This window comes from Equus caballus, chromosome 14 (assembly GCF_041296265.1).
Source record: "Equus caballus isolate H_3958 breed thoroughbred chromosome 14, TB-T2T, whole genome shotgun sequence".
Classification (NCBI taxonomy): Eukaryota; Metazoa; Chordata; class Mammalia; order Perissodactyla; family Equidae; genus Equus; species Equus caballus.
In genome coordinates, this window is record NC_091697.1 from 101,067,668 (window position 1) to 101,088,719 (window position 21,052).

Here is a 21,052-nt window from a genome sequence, read left to right on the forward strand (position 1 = left end):
AAGTGTAACCCAACTGAAACAAACTTCAATGGATAGGCTTAATAGTAGCTTGAAGATGGCAAAAGAAGGAACCAGAGAACATGAAGAAAGATCAATAAACATTATCCAATCTGAAGAACACAGAGAAAAAAGACTGAAGAAAAATGAACAGAGCATCAAGGACCCATGGGATGGTATAAAACAGTCTAATTAATAGATAGATTCCCCAAATATGATGAAAAATATTGACACACACATCCAAGAAGCTCAATAAATGCCAAGGAGGGAAAATAAAAAAAACCACAGTGAGGCACATTACAGTAAAAGTGGTAAAAACCAAAAGTAAAGAAGATATCTTGAAAACAGACTGAAGAAAAGGGCACATTAAATATAGGGAAATGGCTAGCCCCATGGCCCAGTGGTTAAGTTCGCGCACTCTGCTTCAGGAAGCCCAGGGTTTCGCCGGTTTGGATCCTGGGCACGGACATGGCACCGCTCATCAGGCCATGCTGAGGCGGCGTCCCACATAGCACAACTAGAAAGACCTACAACTAAAATATACAACTATGTACTGGGAGAACTTGGGGAGAAAAAGCAAAAAGTAAAAATTAAAAAAATAAATACAGGGAAACAAATGATTGACTTTTCACTAGAAATAATGGAGGCCAAAAAACAATAAAATGACATCTTTAAAGAAAAAAACTTTCAAAGCAGAATTCTATATCTAGCAAAAATATCTTTCAAAAATGAGGATGAAACAAAAGTAGCTTTAGACAAATGAAAGCCCACCTATTTCTACTACAAAAAAATGCCAGTAACTTCTGGTTTCTGCTCCAACATGTAAAGAGCTTAGAAGTCATTATTTCCATCCTCACAATAAGAAAAAAGCTGAACAAAGTGAAAATGAATAACTCTTAGATCTATCAGAGAGTTGAGGTCACAGGGCAAACTGCTGCCCTGAAAACAGTTTTCAACATAAAATTACCAGACATGCAAATAAACAGTAAAGAATGGCTCACACACAGTGGGGAAAAAAGCAGGTACAGAGACTGTACCTGAGAAAACAAAGACACTGTACTTACTAAACAAAGGCCATAAATCAGTTATTTTCAATATGTTCAAAGAACTAAAGGAAAACATATCTAAAGAACCAAAGGAAAGTATGAGAATGATGTCTCAGCAAGCAGAGAATATCAATGAAGAGACAGAAATTATAAACTAGAACCAAACAAATTCTGAATTACAAAAGTACAATAACTGAAATGAAAAATTTAGAAGTGGAGCTCTACAGCAGATTTGAGTAGGAAGAAAAGAGAATTAGTGAACTTGAATATAGGTCAATTGAGATTATCTAGTCTGATGAACAGAAAGAAAAAATATTGGGGTTTGGAGAGTTTCCAAGTTGGTGAACACATCACGCAACAGCTGGCACGTGACACTGACAGGAAAAGGGGAAAAGGCAGTCCTCCACAGTAACGCTTGCATTCTCAGATGTGCCTCCCAGCCTGTGGGAACGTCCCACACTGAGGCAGCTAAGGAATCGCAGGGGCATCCTTACCAAGCTGAGCAGCGCAAGCCAGCAGACAGTGAGTGCAGAGCAGGGTCATGCAGGATTACTCACGCAAAGGAAAGCGCCTGCCCGCCCCCGCCTGGTGCACCAGCTCGGCTGGCTGGACAGAACAGGGGGATCTGCCAGAGCACCTGTGCAAATGTGTGTAAAGCAGCAGTGGCCAATGGGAAAACACAGATGGGCCCTGTTGGCACAGCTTCCAACAGATAGGCACAACTGCCAGGGGTCACAGAGGGCTCAGAAAACAGAGTTCCTGCCCCTCCCAGTGGTGGCAGGTGGAATCTGTGACCAGATACTACCACTATATGAGGCAAAAGTCTACCCCATCAAATAGCATGAGGAAGTATATTAACATGCCAGACCAGAAGGAAAATGACAATCAATCCTGACATCACAGAAATTTACAATCTAAATGACAGAATTCAAAATAGTTATCATAAAAAACTCAACAACTTACAAGAAAACTCAGAAGAAGAGTTTAATGATCTCAAGAATAAGATTAATGAACAGAGGGAATTCTTCACAAAAGAGATTGACACTATAAAAAAAACCGATCAGAAATGCTGGAGATGAAAAACACAAGGAATGAGATAAAGAAAAATCTGGACTCCTTAAAAAATACAGCTGATATTATTGAGGACTGAATCAGAAATTTAGAGGACAAAAATATAGAAATGCTGCAAATGGAGGAGAAAACTAAGACTAAAAAGAAAGAAAGAAATTCTCCAAGATATATGCGACTCAATTAAGAAAAGCAATATAAGGATTATAGGTATTCCAGAGAGAGAAGCGAGGGAGAAAGGAGCAGAGAGCTTGTTCAAAGAAATAATAGCTGAGAACTTCCCAAACCTGGGCAAGAAGCTGGAATTACATGTAAATGAACCTAACAGAACTCCTATATTACATCAATGTAAAAAGATCTTCTCAAAGGGATGTATTTGTAAAACTGGCAAAAGTCAGTGACAGAGAAAAAATATTAGGGACAGTAAGGCAGAAGAAAATAAACTACAACAGAACACCTATCAGGCTTTCGGTGGATTTCTCAGCATAAACCTGACAGGCTAAGACAGAGTGGAATGATATATTGAAAATTCTGAAAGACAAAAACTTTCAGCCAAGAATACTCTATCCAGTGAAACTATCCTTCAGATATGATGGAGAAATAAAAACTTTCCCAGATAAACAAATGCTGAGGGAGTTCATTGCCATGAGACGCAACCCCCCCCCCCCGCAAGAAATGATCAAGAAGGACCTCATACAAGAAGAGGGTTTAGAAAGCCTTGAGGAAGGAGATAAACAGACACCTTAATAAACAAGAAAAATCTCAAATAAGTAATCTTATGCTACACCTGAGAAAACTAGAAAAAGAAGAACAAAGCCCAAAGTCAGCAGAAGACAAATAATAAAAATTAGAGCAGAAATAAATGAAATAGAAACAAACAAAAAAACACAGTAGAAAGGATCAATGAAACTAAGAGCTCGTTCTCTGAAAAGATAAACAAAATTGACAAACCCTTAGCCAGACACACTAAGAAAAAAATAGAGAAGGCTCAAATAAATAAAATTAGAAATGAAAGAGGAGAAATTACAGTGGATACAACAGAATACAAAGGATTATAAGAGAATACTATGAAAAACTATTTGGCAACAAATTGGACAATCTAGAAGAAACAGATAAATTCTTAGACACATACAACCTCCCAAAACTGAATCAAGAAGAACAGACCAATCACAAGTAAAGAGATTGAAAAAGAAATAAAAAACCTCCCAAAAAATAGAAGTCCAGGACTAGATGGCTTCTCAGGAGAATTCTACCAAATATTCAAAGAAGATTTAATATCTATCCTTATCAAACTATTCCAAAAAACTGGAGAAGATGGAACACTTCCTAACTCATTCTAAAAAGCCAGTATCACCCTGATCCCATAGCCAGACAAGGACAACACAAAGAAGGAAAATTATGGGCCAATATTGCTGATGAACATAGATGCAAAAATCCTCAACAAAATATTGGCAAACAAAATACAGCAATACATTAAAAGGATCATACACCATGATCAAGTGGGATTTATACCAGGGACACAGGGATGGTTCATCATCCACAAATCAATCAATGTTATGCACTACATTAACAAAACCAGGAATAAAAAACACAAAATCATCTCAATATATGCAGAGAAATCATTTGACAAGATCCAACATCCATTTATGATAAAAACTCTCAACAAAATGGGTATACAAGGAAAGTACCTCAACATAATAAAGGCTATGTATAACAAACCCACAGCCGACATCATACTCAACGAGGAAAAACTGAAAGCCATCCCTCTGGGAAGAGGAACAAGACAAGGGTGCCCACTCTCACCACTCTTATTCAACATAGTACTCGAGATTTTGGCTAGAGCAATCAGGCAAGAAAAAGAAATAAAAGGTATCCAAATTGGAAAGGAAGAAGTGAAACTCCCACTGTTTGCAGGCAACATGATTGTATATATAGAAAACCCTAAAGAATCCATTGGAAAACTATTAGCAATAATCAACAACTATAGCAAAGTTGCAGGGTACAAAATCAACTTCCAAAACTCAGCTGCATTTCTATACTCTAATAATCAACTAAGAGAAAGACTACTCAAGAATACAATTCCATTTACAATTGCAACAAAAAGAATAAAATATCTAGGTATAAATTTAACCAAGGAGATGAAAGACCTATACAAGGAAAACTATAAGACATTATAGAAAGAAATCAATGATGACATAAAGAAATGGAATGATATTCCATGCACATGGACTGGAAGAATAAACCTAGTTAAAACGTCCATACTACCCAAAGCAATCTATAGATTCAACACAATACCAATCAGAATCCCAATGACATTCTTCACAGAAATAAAACAAAGAATCCCAAAATTCATACGGGGCAACAAAAGACCCCCAAATAGCTAAAGCAGTCCTGAGGAAAAAAAGAACAAAGTTGGAGGCATCACAATCCCTGACTTCAAAATATACTACAAAGCAACAGTAATCAAAACAGCATGGTACTGATACAAAAACAGGCACACAGATCAATGGAACAGAATTGAAAGTCCACAAATAAAACCACACATCTACAGACAGCTAATCTTCAACAAAGGAGCCAAGAATATGCAATGGAGAAAGGAAAGTCTCTTCAATAAAATGGTGTTGGGAAAACTGGACAGCCACATGTAAAAGAATGAAAGTAGACCATTATCTTTTTCCATACACAAAAATTAACTCAAAATGGATTAAATACTTATAGGTAAACGTGAAACCTGGGGCCAGCCCCATGGCCGAGTGGTTAAGTTAGCGCGCTCCGCTTCGGCAGCCCAAGGTTTTGCCAGTTCGGATCCTGGGCACGGACATGGCACCACTCATCAAGACATGCTAAGGCAGCGTCCCACGTGCCACAACTAGAAGGACCCACAACTAAAAATATACAACTACGTACTGGGGGGCTTTGGGGAGAAAAAGGAAAAATAAAATCTTTTTTAAAAAAACCAAAAAAACCCGTGAAACTCTAAAACTCCTAGAAGAAAATTTAGGCAGTACACTCTTTGACATCAGCCCTAGAAGCATCTTTTCGAATACCATGTCTACTTGGGCAAGGGAAACAAAAGAAAAAATAAACAAATGGGACTTCATCAGACTAAAAAGCTTCTGCAAGGGAAAGGAAACTAGGAACAAAATGAAAAGACAACCCACCAACTGGAAGAAAATATTTGCAAATCATATTTCTGACAAGGGTTAATCCCCAAAATATATAAAGAACTCACACAACTCAACAACAACAAAAAACCTGATCAAAAAATGGGCAGAGGATATGAACAGACATTTTTCTGAAGAAGATATACAGATGGCCAATAGGCACATGAAAAGATGATCAACATCACTAATCATTAGGGAAATGCAAATCAAAACTACAATGAGCTATCACCTTACACCTGGCTATAATTACCAAGACAAAAAATAACAAATGTCAGGGAGGATGTAAAGAAAAGGAAACCCTCATACACTGTGGGTGGGAATGCAAACTGATGCAGACACTATGGAAAATAGTATGGAGATTTCTCAAAAAATTAAAAATAGAAATACCATATGACCCACCTATCCCACTACTGAGTATTTATCCAACGAACTTGAAATCAACAATTCAGAGACTTATGCAGCCCTATGTTCACTGCTGCATTATTCACAATAGCCAAGACGTGGGAGGCAACCCAAGTGCCCATCAACTGATGAATGGATAAAGAAGATGTACTATAAATATGCAATGGAATGCTACTTAGCCATAAAAAAAGACAAAGTTGTCCCATTTGCAACAACATGGATGGACCTTGAGGGTATTATGTTAAACGAAATAAGCCAGACAGAGAAAGACAAACACTGCATGATTTCACTCATATTTGGAAGATAAACACGTGGCTGAAGAGAACAGATCAGTGCTAGCAGAGGGGAAGGAGGTTGAGGGGTGGGCATAAGGGGTAAAGAGGCACACATATATGGTGACTGACAAATAATAATGTATGACCGAAATGTCACAATGGTATAAACTATTATGACCTCAATAAAATAATAATAATTAAAAAAACACCATAAAATGGTAGGGCAGGGGCTGGCCCCATGGCTGAGTGGTTAAGTTAGCGAGCTCTGCTTTGGGGGCCCAGGGTTTTGCCAGTTTGAATCCTGGGTGCAGACATGGCACCACTCATCTAGCCATGCTGAGGAGGCATGCCACAACCAGAAGGACCCACAACTAAAATTACACAACTATGTACGAGGGGCCTTTGGGAGAAAAAGAAAAAATCTTTAAAAAACAAAAAATGGTGGGGGAAATCTACATTACATATAAAACTATATAACTATAAATCAGTTAGAAAAAGACACAACACAGTAGAAAAACGGACAGGAGATGTGAAGAGGCATTTCACAGAAGAAGGAACATATATGTCCAGTAAATATGTCATAAGATGCTCTACTTATTAGTGGTATGCTAATTATGACCATGTTCAGAGATACTTACCAGACTGATACAAATTAAGTAGTCTGATAATACCACATTTGGAGAATATGTAGATCAAAGAAAAATCATATATTCTGAGGGCAATTTAAATTGGTACAACTCCTTTGGCAAACAATTTAGCAATATTTTGTAAAATTGAACATTTACTAATCTATTGGCCAAGAAATTCCATTCCTGGATATATACTGTAGAGAACCTCTTAGACATGTGCCTAATGTCCACATATCAGTAAGAAAGCTACGAGCACCACTGTTCATAATAGCAAAAAAAAAAAAAAAAGAAAACCAGATGTTCATGATCAAAAGGTGGATAAATTGTCATACATTCACAAAATGTTTAAAAGCATTGAAAATGAATACACTGTAGTTTTTTGGCAACAACATGCATAAATTTTAGAGACATTACATTGTATAAAAATATAAGTTCCATAAGACTATGTGAAGAATGATATCACTTTTATAAATCTCCCAAATAAGCATAAACAAACAATAACATGTTTAGACATATGCTTATACAGAATAAAAAAAATTAAGAGAATGATAAACACAGTGTATTCAGTCTAATAGTTAATTCTTGGAGACAGGAGGAAGGCATAAGTAGATCCAAATATTGGTCATGTTCTAGTTCTTGGGTTGGGTGATAATTTCACATAAGTCTGTGGTTCTATGCTTTGTAACTTACATATATTCTTTTCTAAGTATCAAATACCGTTTTAAAAGGAAATGGAAAACATCTTCACAATAAAACAACCTTAAAGATGGTACTCATACCTTCAACTATGCTGGACTTCGCAAGAAATCCTGAAGACGTTTTTAGAGCTCCATTGAATACCACAAAACTTGCACCTGTCACTGGTAAAAAAAAATATATAACAATTATGGTTTTTTTCTGTTTTTTAGGTATGCTTTTTTTGATGAGGAAGATTGGCCCTGAGCTAACATCTGTTGCCAATCTTCCTCTTTTATTTTTTTCTTCCCAAAGCCCCAGTACATAGTCGTACATCCTAGCTGTAACTCCTTCTAGTTCTGCTATGTAGGATGCTGCCACAGCATGCCTTGATGAGTGGTGTGTAGATCCACACCCAGGATCCAAACCGGCAAATCCTAAGCTGCTGAAGCAGAGCACACGAACTTAACCATCATGCCAACAGGCTGGCCCCAAGAACTATGTTTTAACCTGTGCTTTTTTATATATTTGTTAAATGCATAATGTGAAGTATGGCACATTTTAAGTACTTGATTAATGCCATGCCCATACCACTTACATTAGAAAGCTAATAAAAAACCAAACCAAACAAAATTAAGAGAAAATACTATATAAAGGTAATTTAACATTTGTATCTAATAATTGATGGACTATTGTACTATCTGAAATATTTGTGTCTGTGTCAGAGTGTGGGAAATCAGACACCCACTACCGGTGAGAGCATAAATCAAAAAATCTCCGTAGAGGGCAACTTGAAAATTATCTATCAAAATTACAAATATGCAAGTATCCTTTGATGCATCAATTCCACTTCTAGGAATTAATGGCACAGCTACTAGGTTATTCACAGTACATTTTTATAAACAGCCAAGGATTGGTAACAGCTATGTCCATGAATAAGGGACAATTAAATGATGTAAACATATGAAGCAGAAAGTTATATGGAATGTGAAAATTCTTTATATACTAACACACAATAATATCCAAGGTGTGTTTACAAAAGAAAAAGCAAGGTGCGGAATGGAACAAATGTTATGACATTTAAAAAGTGGAAGAAAAAAAGATATGTGTGTTTGCTTAAATGTACATACATGCAAAAATGTCTCAGAAAGGATATACAAGAAACTAGTAACATTGGTTTGGCTGCCTATGGGGAGGGGAAGAGTGTAGCTTGGGAGTCACAGGAGGAAAGGAGAATTTGCACTATAAATGCTTTTATCCTTCGAATTTCACACCACAGAAATGTATTCCTATTCAACAAATATTCAATAGTTGTTAAATTTTAATGCAAAAATGTCAATGACATGTTAAGTTAAAAAAGCACAATATAAAAGTATAAATATCCAGTATAAAAATCATCTATTTAGACCATATCTTGGGAAACAAAGCAAGTCTCAACAAATTCAAGAGGGTTGAAATAATATCAAGCATCTTTTCTGATCATAATGCTATGAAACTAGAAATCAACTACAAGAATAAAGCTGGGAAAGGGGAAAAATGTGGAGACTAAACAACATGCTACTGAACAAAAAATGGATTACTGAAGAAATTAAAGAATAAATCAAATATTATCTGGAGACAAATAAAAATGAAAACACGCCATACCAACTCATTTGGGACACAGCAAAAGTGGCCTAAGAGGGAAATTCATTGCAATACAGGCTCACCTCAATAAACAAGAAAAATCTCAGATAAGCAATCTCAAACGACACCTAACAGAATTAGAAAAAGAAGAACAAACCAAGCCCAAAGTCAGTAGGAGGAGAGAAATAATAAAAATTTGAGCAGAAATAAACGATACTGAAACAAAAAAGACAGTAGAAAGGATCAATGAAACAAAGAGTTGGTTCTTCAAAAAAATGAACAAAATTGACAAACCCTTTGCCAGACTCACCAAGAAAAAAGAGAGAAGACTCAAATAAATAAAATTAGAAATGAGAGAGGAGAAATCACAATAGATACCACAGAAATACAAAGGATCATAAGAGAATACTATGAAAAACTATATGCCAACAAATTTGACAACCGAGAAGAAATGGACAAATTCTTAGACTCTTACAACTTCCCAAAACTGAAGCAGGAAGAAATAGAGAATCTGAATAAACCAATCACAAGAAATCAAAACAGTAATCCAAAACCTCCCCAAAAATAAAAGTCCAGGACCAGATAGCTTTTCTGGAGAATTCTACCAAACATTCAAAGAAGATTTAATACCTATCCTTCTCAAAGTATTCCAGAAAATTGAGGAAGATGGAGCACTCCCTAACACATTCTATGAAGCCAACATCACCCTGACCCCAAAAGCTGACAAGGACAACACAAAGAAGGAAAACTACAGGCCAATATCACTGATGAACATAGATGCAAAAATCCTCAACAAAATTTTGGCAAACCAAATGCAGCAATACATCAAAAAGATTATACACCACAATCAAGTGGGATTTATACCAGGGACACAGGGATGGCTCAACATCCGCAAGTCAGTCAACGTGATACACTACATTAACAAAATGAGAAACAAAAACCACATGATTATCCCAATAGATGCAGAGAAAGCATTCGACAAGATCCAACATCCATTTTGATAAAAACCCTCAATTAAATGGGTATAGAAGGAAAGTACCTCAACATAATAAAGGCCATATATGACAAACCCACAGCCAACATCAGACTCAACAGACAAAAACTGAAAGCCATCCCTCTGAGATCAGGAACAAGACAAGGGTGCCCAATTTCACCACTCCTATTCAACATAGTACTGGAGGTGTTGGCCAGAGCAATTCGGCAGGAAAAATAAATAAAAGGAATCCAAATAGGCAATGAAGAAGTAAAACTCTCACTGTTTGCAGACGACATGATCTTATATATAGAAAACCCCAAAGAATCCATAGGAAAACTATTAGAAATAATAAACAGCTACAGCAAAGTTGCAGGGTATAAAATCAACATACATAAATCAGTAGCATTTCTATACGCTAACAATGAACTAACAGAAAAAGAACTCAAGAACTCAATCCCATTCACAATCGCAATGAAAAGAATAAAATACCTTGGGATAAATTTAACCAAGGAAGTGAAAGATCTATACAACGAAAACTACAAGACTTTCCTGAAAGAAACTGATGACAACCATAAAGAGATGGAAAGACATTCCATGCACATGGATTGGAAGAATAAATATAGTTAAAATGGCCATACTACCTAAAGAAATCTACAGATTCAACACTATCCCAATCAGAATCCCAATGACATTCTTTACAGAAATTGAACAAGGAATCCTAAAATTCATATGGGGCAACAAAAGACCCCGAACTGCTAAAGCAATCCTGAGAAAGAAGAACAAAGCCGGAGGTATCACAATCCCTGACTTCAAAGCATACTACAAAGCTACAGTAATCAAAACAGCATGGTACTGGTACAAAAACAGGTGCACAGATCAATGGAATAGAATTGAAAGCCCAGAAATAAAACCACACATCTATGGACAGCTAATCTTTGACAAAGGAGCTGAGGGCCCACAATGGAGAAAGAAAGTCTCTTCAACAAATGGTGCTGGAAAAACTGGACAGCCACATGTAAAAGAATGAAAATTGACCATTCTTCTTCACCATTCACAAAAATAAACTCAAAACGGATCAAAGACCTAAAGATTAGGCCTGAAACAGTAAGTCTTCTAGAAGAGAATATAGGCAGTACACTCTTTGACATCAGTTTCAAAAGAATCTTTTTGGACACCATAACTCCTCAGACAAGGGAAACAATAGAAAGAATAAACAAATGGGATTTCATCAGACTAAAGAGCTTCTTCAAGGCAAGGGAAAACAGGATTGAAACAAAAAAACCCCACTAATTGGGAAAAAATATTTACAAGTTATTTATCCAAGAAAGGGTTAATCTCCATAATATATAAAGAACTCACGCAGCTCAACAACAAAAAATCAAACCACCCAATCAAAAAATGGGCAGGGGACATGAATAGACATTTCTCCAAAGAAGATATATGGATGGCCAATAGACACATGAAAAGATGCTCACCATCACTAATCATCAGGGAAATGCAAATCAAAACTACACTAAGATATCACCTTACACCTGTTAGAATGGCAAAAATAACCAAAACAAAAAGTGACAAATGTTGGAGAGGTTGTGGAGAAAAAGGAACCCTCAAACATTGTTGGTGGGAATGCAAACTGGTGCAGCCACTATGGAAAATAGTATGGAGATTTCTCAAAAAATTAAAAACAGAAATACCTTATGACCCAGCCATCCCACTACTGGGTATCTATCCAAAGAACTTGAAATCAGCAATTTCCAAAAGTCCCATGCACCCCTATGTTCATTGCAGCATTATTTACAATAGCCAAGACGTGGAAGCAACCTAAGTGCCCATCAACTGATGACTGGATAAAGAAGATATGGTATATAAGTATACAATGGAATACTACTCAGCCATAAAAAAAGACAAAATCGTCCCATTCCCAACAACATGGATGGACCTTGAAGTTATTATGTTAGGTGAAATAAGCCAGAAAGAGAAAGATGAACTCTGTATGACTCCACTCATAGGTGGAAGTTAAACACAGAGACAAAGAGAATTGATTGGTGGTTACCAGGGGAAAGGGGGGGAGGGGAGGGCACAAAGGGTGAAGTGGTGCACCTACAACATAACCAACAATAATATAGAACTGAAATTTCACAAGGTTGTAAACTATCATAATCTTAATAAAAAGTTAAAAAAATCATCTATTTAACACACATATTAATATAAGAAGGAAATATACTAAAATGTCAATAAGTACCATATCTTGGTACTTTCTTTTCTTTTACTACTTTTTAAAACATATTTTCCAAGCTTATTACAAATGAGTATATATTCCTTTTATAATCAGAGGAAAATATTTTATTAGCTGCCAGAATGTCAGACTATCTTAAATATGTTATTTTATAATAACGTATTAATTCTACAGAGTACTTACTTCCACCTCACTTCAGATTGGTCAGGCCCACTACTGCAGCAGTCGGAAATCGCAGCAGTCACTGAGGCCACTCAGCCAGAGTAACGTGCTACTCACTCCACCATCTTTACCATTTTTATATCCCCAGCCACTTACAGTTTTATAACTCATTCTTCCCTTTATCCACCCTGTGTTCCCCTAACTAAGAGGAGTTGGAACACACAGCAAACAAAGGTGAAAAAACCTCACTCCAGAGAGAAATTACTGAAAATAAGACTCCCACCATACGGGACACACTAAGCCTGAAGATATCTAAATAGTGTTCCAAGTCTTTAAACCTAATGTAGCCCAAGAGAAAAAAACAAATTAAAAGCAGTTTTTTAATCTGTATAGCTAAAATTTTAAAGCATACTGTTTTATCACCATCGATTCAGCAAATAAGTAAAATATATATACTTCCCTTTGAAAGGAATTCTATTTATCGAGGTGGTTTTATGGGTCAACACTAGGAATCAAGACTCACCTTTTCTAGGATGGCCAGTGGCACTGCTGGCCTGTGTTTGATAAACTCCATCATTCTGTATACAGACTAGATGAGAATCTGCTTCTGTACTAAAACTAGCTCCAATGCTAATGACATGCTCATTAGAAGAATTTATTACTTTCATTACCTGGAAAAAAACAATATCCATTTAGAAACTTTCATTAACATTTTATGCCGTTACCAGTTACACTAATCCAGAGTCACATTTCTGATCAGCTTCATAACCATCAAGCTTTGATCTGGACAACTCTTGGAGAATGTGATAGAAACAAATGTTTTAAGATAAAATTACTTCAAATAGATAAAACTGAAAAAATACAATTAAACAAATTTCTTATTAGAAATCTAAAATTTCAAAAACAGTATTTTTTGCCATTATATACTAGATAGTCTGATTCAAAACAAAATTTAATGACACACTTCTAAGGAAATCTAATGTTGAATATTATCTTCCAGATTTGAACAAAGCAATTATACTTACATCACTGTATTTTTTCCGAGGTATTTTTATGCAGCTTTTCCCCATTTCCATATGAATCAATAGCTGATCTATATTATGCAAGGTATACTGGTAATTTCGAAGGTCCTATATAAAATAATGACATTTCCATAAACCTTAAACTACTATCCATGAGCATTTACCCATTCATTAAATCCATTTTTAGGAGTATCCATCATTTTAAGACTTGTGATATGTAACTGCCAAAATGCCATAACTGTCAAAATGCCTTTGCTATTACAAACATATTTTGTAGTTTTAAAAAGGACGACTAAGTTATTTAGAGCACAGAGGGTGTAGACTAGAAAGCACTAACAACTTAAAAAACCAACTAATCCTTCCAGCTACTCCACAATAGTAATAAGGACTATCATTCCCAGGAAGAATTCTGTAGTAGTCGGGGGGGGGGGTGACCTCCTCCTTCTAGTTACAGATCTTCCAAAAGAGAATAGGTCTTCAACCTGAACATGTATAAATAAAAGTAAAGTCCACTGAAATACTTTTCTGTGGGAACAGGTAAACACAAAATTACAGAAATCAGAGGTGGAAGGGAAAAAGACATCATCTAATCCAATCCTTCCTATTATAAATGAGGAAACTTAGGCCATGAGTTGCTCAAAATCACCAAACTGACTGACTTTACTAAAACTTTCACTAAAGCTTCAAAAGTTTCAATAATTGTGTGGATCTCATATTACCTAAATGTGTAAGCACTGCAGCAGAATGAATCAAAAGGCAATTAGAATCAGATACACGTAAATTAGGAAATGTGTTCTAAACATGCATCAAAAACAGGACCCATTTATGTTAAATGAATTAGGATTTATTATCCATGAACTTTCATTACACCAAATAGGCCAAATTAAAATAGGAAAATACAAACGTGTAAAATTTGCTAAATGAATTTTTAAAGTAACAACATAAGAACACTTAAAAATAGTTCAATTACTCACAACAAGTAAGTTCATAATAGTGTGTCCTATTTCTCCAAAAAGAGGTTTTCGGCCTCTGATACTTGTTAGAGGAGCAGGATATGCTATATATAAGAAAGGAAAACTGGTTACTATCAACAAAAACCAAAAAAAGTCCTGAATTTATTACCTTTAATTCTCATTTTTCAAATATTATGGATAAATAAACCCAATCAGTTGTTAGGGGAAAGTGATGGATGACATTAACCCATACTGTGTATCTACAAGATGCTACATTGAACTGAGAACTTTACATACATTGTCTTATTTAAACCCTGTAACAACCCAATGAGGCAAGTATTTCTCTCTCTACTTTACAAATGGGAAAGCAGAGACACAGAGATTAATAAATTTGCTTATGGTGACTAAGTTAATAACCAGTGAAACAGACTTGAAACTTGGCTTGCCTAATTCCAAAGCATTTAATCTTTTCATTCTACATGTTTCCACAAAATTATGATGGCTGGAAAATTACAATAATGGGCTAGACCCCTATAAAGTTCTGATAATTTAAAAAAGAAATACAAAGAATTAAAGATTTTTAAGGCATTTACAATTAATGTTCAATTGTGCTAACTTATGGATGGTAGTAAACTCTTATAGTTCTTGTGTCAGCATGATGAAAGGGGCACACAGAGTCAATGAAATCAATGCAGAGTAGGAGAAAGGACATGGAGTCTGTCACCTAACTACTTTTTCTTTAGGGCACTATAAATGCTATGCACCAAAAAGGAAAAGATACATTGCAGGCAATGCTGCAAGGCCTCTGGAAGAAAAGGAAGGGGAAAAAAGGAAGGTAAGACTATTTCTCTTACCACAAAAGACAGACACATTTTTAACCTTCAGTTCTCAGCTTAGGTTATAAGCAAACCTTTCATATTAATATACTTCCTTAAAATTCTAAGAAAACAAACCTGACCTCATCTATTTTAAAAACTTAAGTCAGAATAACTCACATCTTTGCTATTACAAACATATTTTGTAGTTTTATAAAGGACAACTAAGTTATCTGGAGGAGAGAGGGTGCAGACTAGAAAAAAAATAAGACAGTGTAAAAGATATTAAAATTATAAATAATATGATTAAGGTAAATGCTGACTTTTTACTTCATCTTTTATGAATGTGGGGGCATCCTTGCAACTTGATAGAGGTAATTTTATTTAAAACATTATCTTCAAAGGTTATGGCTTAGAATGACATGCTGTCAGAGTTACAAAGGGACCTCATAAATCATCTAACCCAACATCTAATAATATTCCAAACAAATGTTCTCAACATATAAGCATAGATAATCCCTATTTGAAAATTACTAATTTCAGTCATTTTCAGTCTTTAATCTTGGAACTCTAACATTTAACACTAACTTTTCCATACATAGGTTATCTCTATAACAAAATAAACGCACATATGCACACACATCACATTTCTATAACAAAATAAACGCGCATATGCACACACATCACACTTCTATAACAAAATAAACGCACATATGCACACACATCACACTTCCAAGTTTGTCTAAAGAGGCATGGGCACCAATAACATCAAATACCATTCTATTTAAAATCTCGCAGAACATAAAGAACTCAGTAAACAGCTGAGACTAGTTAACTTCTATGTATAACTAGTCATTTGCCCCCATTATCACTGAAGAGCTGTCATAGCTGTGTAGCACCATGCCCTGTGATCTTTTGAGAAGTTTCTCATGTTGTTCCATGATCTTCCTACTTTCAGCGTGAGAAAAAACAGACTTAGTATCTAGAAGTGATATTGGCCAAAATAATGGCCAAATTTACAGATCATATGTTCCATAATGATTTAAGATTAGCTAGTATATTGACCTAACCTATAAAAATAGCATTCGAATACTAACATCAGAGAAAATAACAGGCTGAATGGATGAAACATTTGGCTCAGAATGAAATTTCTTAAGCCCTTTGCTTTACACAGTACAAAACTTGAAAGTTAAATGTTGTTTCTTTTCACACAATTTAATAGCATTACATATTTAAATCCTAAACGGTAAGGACCTCCCCACAAATCAGAGTTTAATCAAATTTGCCAAATAGCAAGATTTAAATATCTCTTTCACTGAATTTGTCTATTTTGAAATAGTAATGGTCTCTTTTATAAATTCCCTACATTTAATTTTCCTCCAAGAAAATACCTCTTAAATTATGTTAGCATCAAACACCTAAAACTTTATTACATGTGACATACTTCACATGCAATAAATAAATTATTTCTTGAAAGAAGTCAGAGATAAAGAAAAGGTGAGAATTTAAAAAAGTTTAACATTAGAAATGATTTTGACTTAGAAATAACCATAAACATAAACCTAGACCTTTATTTCTTAACAGCTTTAGACTCTCCAGTTATGTCAAGGGTAGATATGTAAATACACAGGCAAACACAACACACATTCACGTATACACATATACATCAACGATACAATCTACATCACTTTTGGATGATAAGCTTAAACATCAGGAATATAAAAATAAGAATAAGGAAGCGCAAACTCAGAAAAGATGGCACCCACTATTTTTAAGTATTTCCTTCTCTAAAAAGTCAATTCCTAACTATAGTAACTAACTAAGAGGAACAGCACTGATAATCCAGAAATCCTTTATGTTTGGCTTTATGATGTACACAAACTGAGGGGGAACATAATTTACCTTAATACACAGGCAACAAAACGAACTCCTTACAGTATACGCTTTTAAGAAAATTTTTCAAGGTTTGTATGTTTGTTCTGAAATTCAAAAACAATTTCTTGGGGCCGGCCCGGTGGCACAGCGGTTAAGGTCACATGTTCCGATTTGGCAGCCCGGGGTTCGCCAGTTCCGATCCCGGGTTCGGACGTGGCACCATTTGGCAAGCCATGCTGTAGCAGGCGTCCCACATATAAAGTAGAGGAAGATGGGCACAAATGTTAGCTCAGGGCCAGTCTTCCTCAGAAAGAGGAGGAGGACTGGTGGCAGAAGTTAGCTCAGGGCTAATCTTCCTCAAAAAAAAAAAAATTTCTTTAAGGTAAGTTGATATAATTATTATGAACATCCAGAAACTTCATGACACACCAAGGTTGTGTAGACTAACTCAGTAGTAAAGGAGGGTTGTTTTGGAATTTTAAAAGTACATCAGTACAAAAGTAGTTCCATTAATCTATTAAAAAATTGATTTTAATGATATCCCTGAAAGTTCTTATTTTACAATCAGTATATTTGAACCTATGTAATTTAAATTATTCTAAAACTTACCTTTATATTCTGCACCCAATCTCAACATTAAACGCATAGGAAAAACCTTTGCCCAGGGAATCTCTAGCTTCTGAATAAGAATTCCACAAAGAAAAGGATTACTTGGTAATGGGAGATCATCAAGTTTCTGAAAAGTAGGTGTAATAAACAGAAATCCTCCATGATCCTTGCTACCGAGAAAACTCTCAGTAAAGGTAATATTGTCCAAGTTTTCTATGTATTTTCCTGGAAATAAAATCATTAATAAAAAGATTTTAAGTTGTTTTAAAGAGGCATTCTGTGTTTGAATATCTCAATATAAGCTTCTTAAATAAAGGCAATATAGAATTTTTTTTAAATTTTCACTCTTGAAGAAGTATCTATTAAATACCTTGTGTACACAAAGCTCAGTTATTCCTGGAAATTGGGAATTGTGAACACAAATTCTAAAATGTTTCTAACCATAGGTGTTTTTAAATTTTTCTCCTTACTGCATGGTCTAGTGAAAAATCATGTCTCCCCAGTCTTATATAGACAGTAAGAAAAGCATATAGACATTTAAAAAAAAAAATCAAGAAGGCAAATATATATCCATTTTTTTAAATTTAAAAAAATCTGTATAAAGAGACTAATCACATAAAATGCTAGATTTAAAGAGACTGAAAATGATGATTAAGGTTTTTTAAGAAATCAACAGTCTCTTCACATAACAAATCTTTAGTACAGTTAGCATAGCGAAAAGCATAAATGCCTTTAATTAATTTATCCATCCCCTAGTCTGAACAGTTCAAAACAAAATGCTATACCTTTTAGAGCATCCTTATACACGGTGATAAATAGTCTGAAGATATCTGTAGGAATAGTATCTTCATTTGGCAAACATAACAATAGAATAATAATTTCTGCCTGTCCCAAGCCATGCAATCCATTGGTTGAGAAGTACCAATATTTGTCTGAGGAATCTTAAGTGATAAAAGCATACAATTATAAATGTCAACTTATATTAACCAAAAAAACTATACATAATTGTCCTTTACACGAAGCACAACTTTTCAAATTCCTTATTTTCCCAAAGTTCTTTTCACAAAAACTTTGAATTGTATTGTATAAGATTAATATAAAAAAAGATAAAGGATGAAAGATTATCTTATGGAGTCAATTAATAAATGACACTAAAATAAAAGATGCACTAACATGCTGAAATGGTAAGAATCAGTTTAGTTTCAAAGAGAACGAAAAGCTGAGAGATGCATTGTTGAGTAGTGAGGATTATTTATTACCGACGACTATTTGTTTTTAATCAGGTCACATGTCACTGACTTTAAAACTGTCTTTACTGCTGCTTTATTTAAGCAAAAAGGATTCTTGCTTATCTCAATTACCAAATTTCAATTTATCTAAAAGCTATATCAAAGAGTCAGTTGTATCATGAGCATCAAAATATAGGTCAGCTACAAGCCCACGACCTTAACCTAGGACTGACTGAGGGACACTAGTAAAAATCCGTAAGCTTGTATTTCAAGTCCTACTGAATATAAATTTGCAAATTTATATTCACATTTGGCTGAAAAACCAATATCCAATGTGGCTTATTTTTCACAGTTGCCAGTCACAATGTACCTGAAGAAGTAATTGATTCAGAAATCCTGCTTACCAATTAGCCAAAGAAAGACAAATCACTACTTACAAAATACTAACTTGACATTCACGAGTAGATTAGCATTCAGGACAAATGTAACAGGATGAAAACCTTCTCCTTCAAGAAGCAAAATAATCTGCTCATGAGATGGGTGTTCTTCTACTACAGGCACTAAATCATGAAAATAACATATTAATTAGGATAAACATGACTTCCTGTTAAATATGCTTGCAATGAAAAAACAGATTTATAAATCCACCAACGGTTTAATCAGATTTAAAAACAAAAGCAAACATGTTTCATAAAATCAATCAACACCTTAGGCAACTGTTATATACTCACTCTTACTTTTCTATTTAGTAAAACTATCAATACAGTAATACATATAATCTTGATATATTATATATATAGCGTACATGCAAATGTTGATTAAATAGCATATTTATACAATTTTAGCACTTTTAACGTTTTAAACACACTTTTGTAAAGCAGATTCCAGTCCACCAACCATTCCAATGATAAATTCTGAAATTTACAAGTCTGTGAAAGTAATCTAGACCCAAGTTGCAAATGCTGCTTGCTGCCTATATACCCTATGTCAGTGACAAGCGGCAAAAAAAGATCTGGACAATCAACAGGAAAATAGGCATGGTGTACAAAGAACAAAGCTTAAGATAGTTTTGCTACTAGAGCTAGGTTCAAAAATAGCTCCTACTGACAGAACAGAGATCCTAAGCTTCATTCCCCTACATTATCATGCACAGAACACAATCATTTCATGTTGCAGGATGCAGCTTAATGCCTGGGGTGACAAGGATGTATCCTAGGGAACTACCCTTGAGGTAGGAGCCAGCCACAGAATCTCCAGCTTGAAAAGGACCTTAGAGATCATCTAGGTTCTCCTCTTTTACAAAGGAAACTGAGGTCCAAAGAGATTAAATAACATGCTGCAAGTCATACATGTATTAAGCAGCAGATGAGGATCTAAAATTCCTAGCTCTGTCGTCCAATGCAATACTCTTTTCTTTAGGCACTGTGATCCTTGGAAAAAAAAATGACATGGAGTCAAAACTCTAATATACTGGAAATACTTTTAGGGCTAAAAGTCTATGAGTTTCCCTGTTGTACTGGACTTTTGCCTCATTCTAAATTAGGGACCCAGACGTGATAAATGAATCACATGCAATTCAACTCAAAAGTTCAGATCTTTTTAGAACTTGTTTTCATAGAGTAAGACTTTTTGTAAATTAAAGTTACTGAGCCATAGCAAATATTTCAACCAAACTAAGTTCAAAAAAATGAATTTCATACAACACAGACAAAATTCATCAGTACAGCTTTTTTAAAAAAAACCTCCTTTTTAAATTTAAATAACTGTTATCCTACCTGATCCCTTTTCTCCAGATGAAACCAGAAGAGGAGGCAAGCTGTCCTCATCACTAGGTAGAAGGTTAATCTTATTGCAAACATGCTTGTCAATATCACATAGTAACCTATAATCTGAAATACTAGCAACAGGTAAATCGCTGTTAACTAAGACACCAGTAGGACTCGATGGTTCCTCAATTTCTGCAAAAACATCATCATCTAGTGTAAAAGAACCAGAACTAGGTAAGCCCTCAGTTCCTGAGTTTATAGGCGGTTTTTCCACAGATGGAACCTGAGAAATAGGACTCTGAATTATCTCGTTTCTTGTAATATCTCCTATCTCATTGTTTGTTTTTTCCACTGTAGTAGAACGGGCATGATCCACTGTGTTTACCGTCTGTAAAATATGGAAGGAAAAAAACAAATCAGTTCATATTTTCTGTTCAACTGTGAAATGTTGATCTCTATAGCCAAACACATCTTTTTAATAAGAATATATAAAACCAAAATGGGCTCAGAAATTCTTTAGAAGCCAAATTTCC

General features: G+C 35.1%; 1 protein-coding gene across 6 annotated transcripts in view; it reads right to left on the reverse strand.

Moving 5' to 3' along the window:
* ZFYVE16 (zinc finger FYVE-type containing 16) overlaps nt 1-21,052 on the reverse strand; it is a 100,698-nt gene that overhangs the window by 7,719 nt on the left and 71,927 nt on the right. For all 6 annotated transcript variants that reach the window (XM_070232735.1, XM_023616927.2, XM_023616925.2 and 3 more), the window contains 8 exon segments: nt 20,529-20,907; nt 19,191-19,313; nt 18,310-18,465; nt 17,525-17,749; nt 14,247-14,329; nt 13,276-13,380; nt 12,774-12,921; nt 7,361-7,441 (listed from right to left, as the gene is read on the reverse strand). In XM_070232735.1, the coding sequence (XP_070088836.1) occupies nt 7,361-7,441; nt 12,774-12,921; nt 13,276-13,380; nt 14,247-14,329; nt 17,525-17,749; nt 18,310-18,465; nt 19,191-19,313; nt 20,529-20,907 (1,300 nt within the window).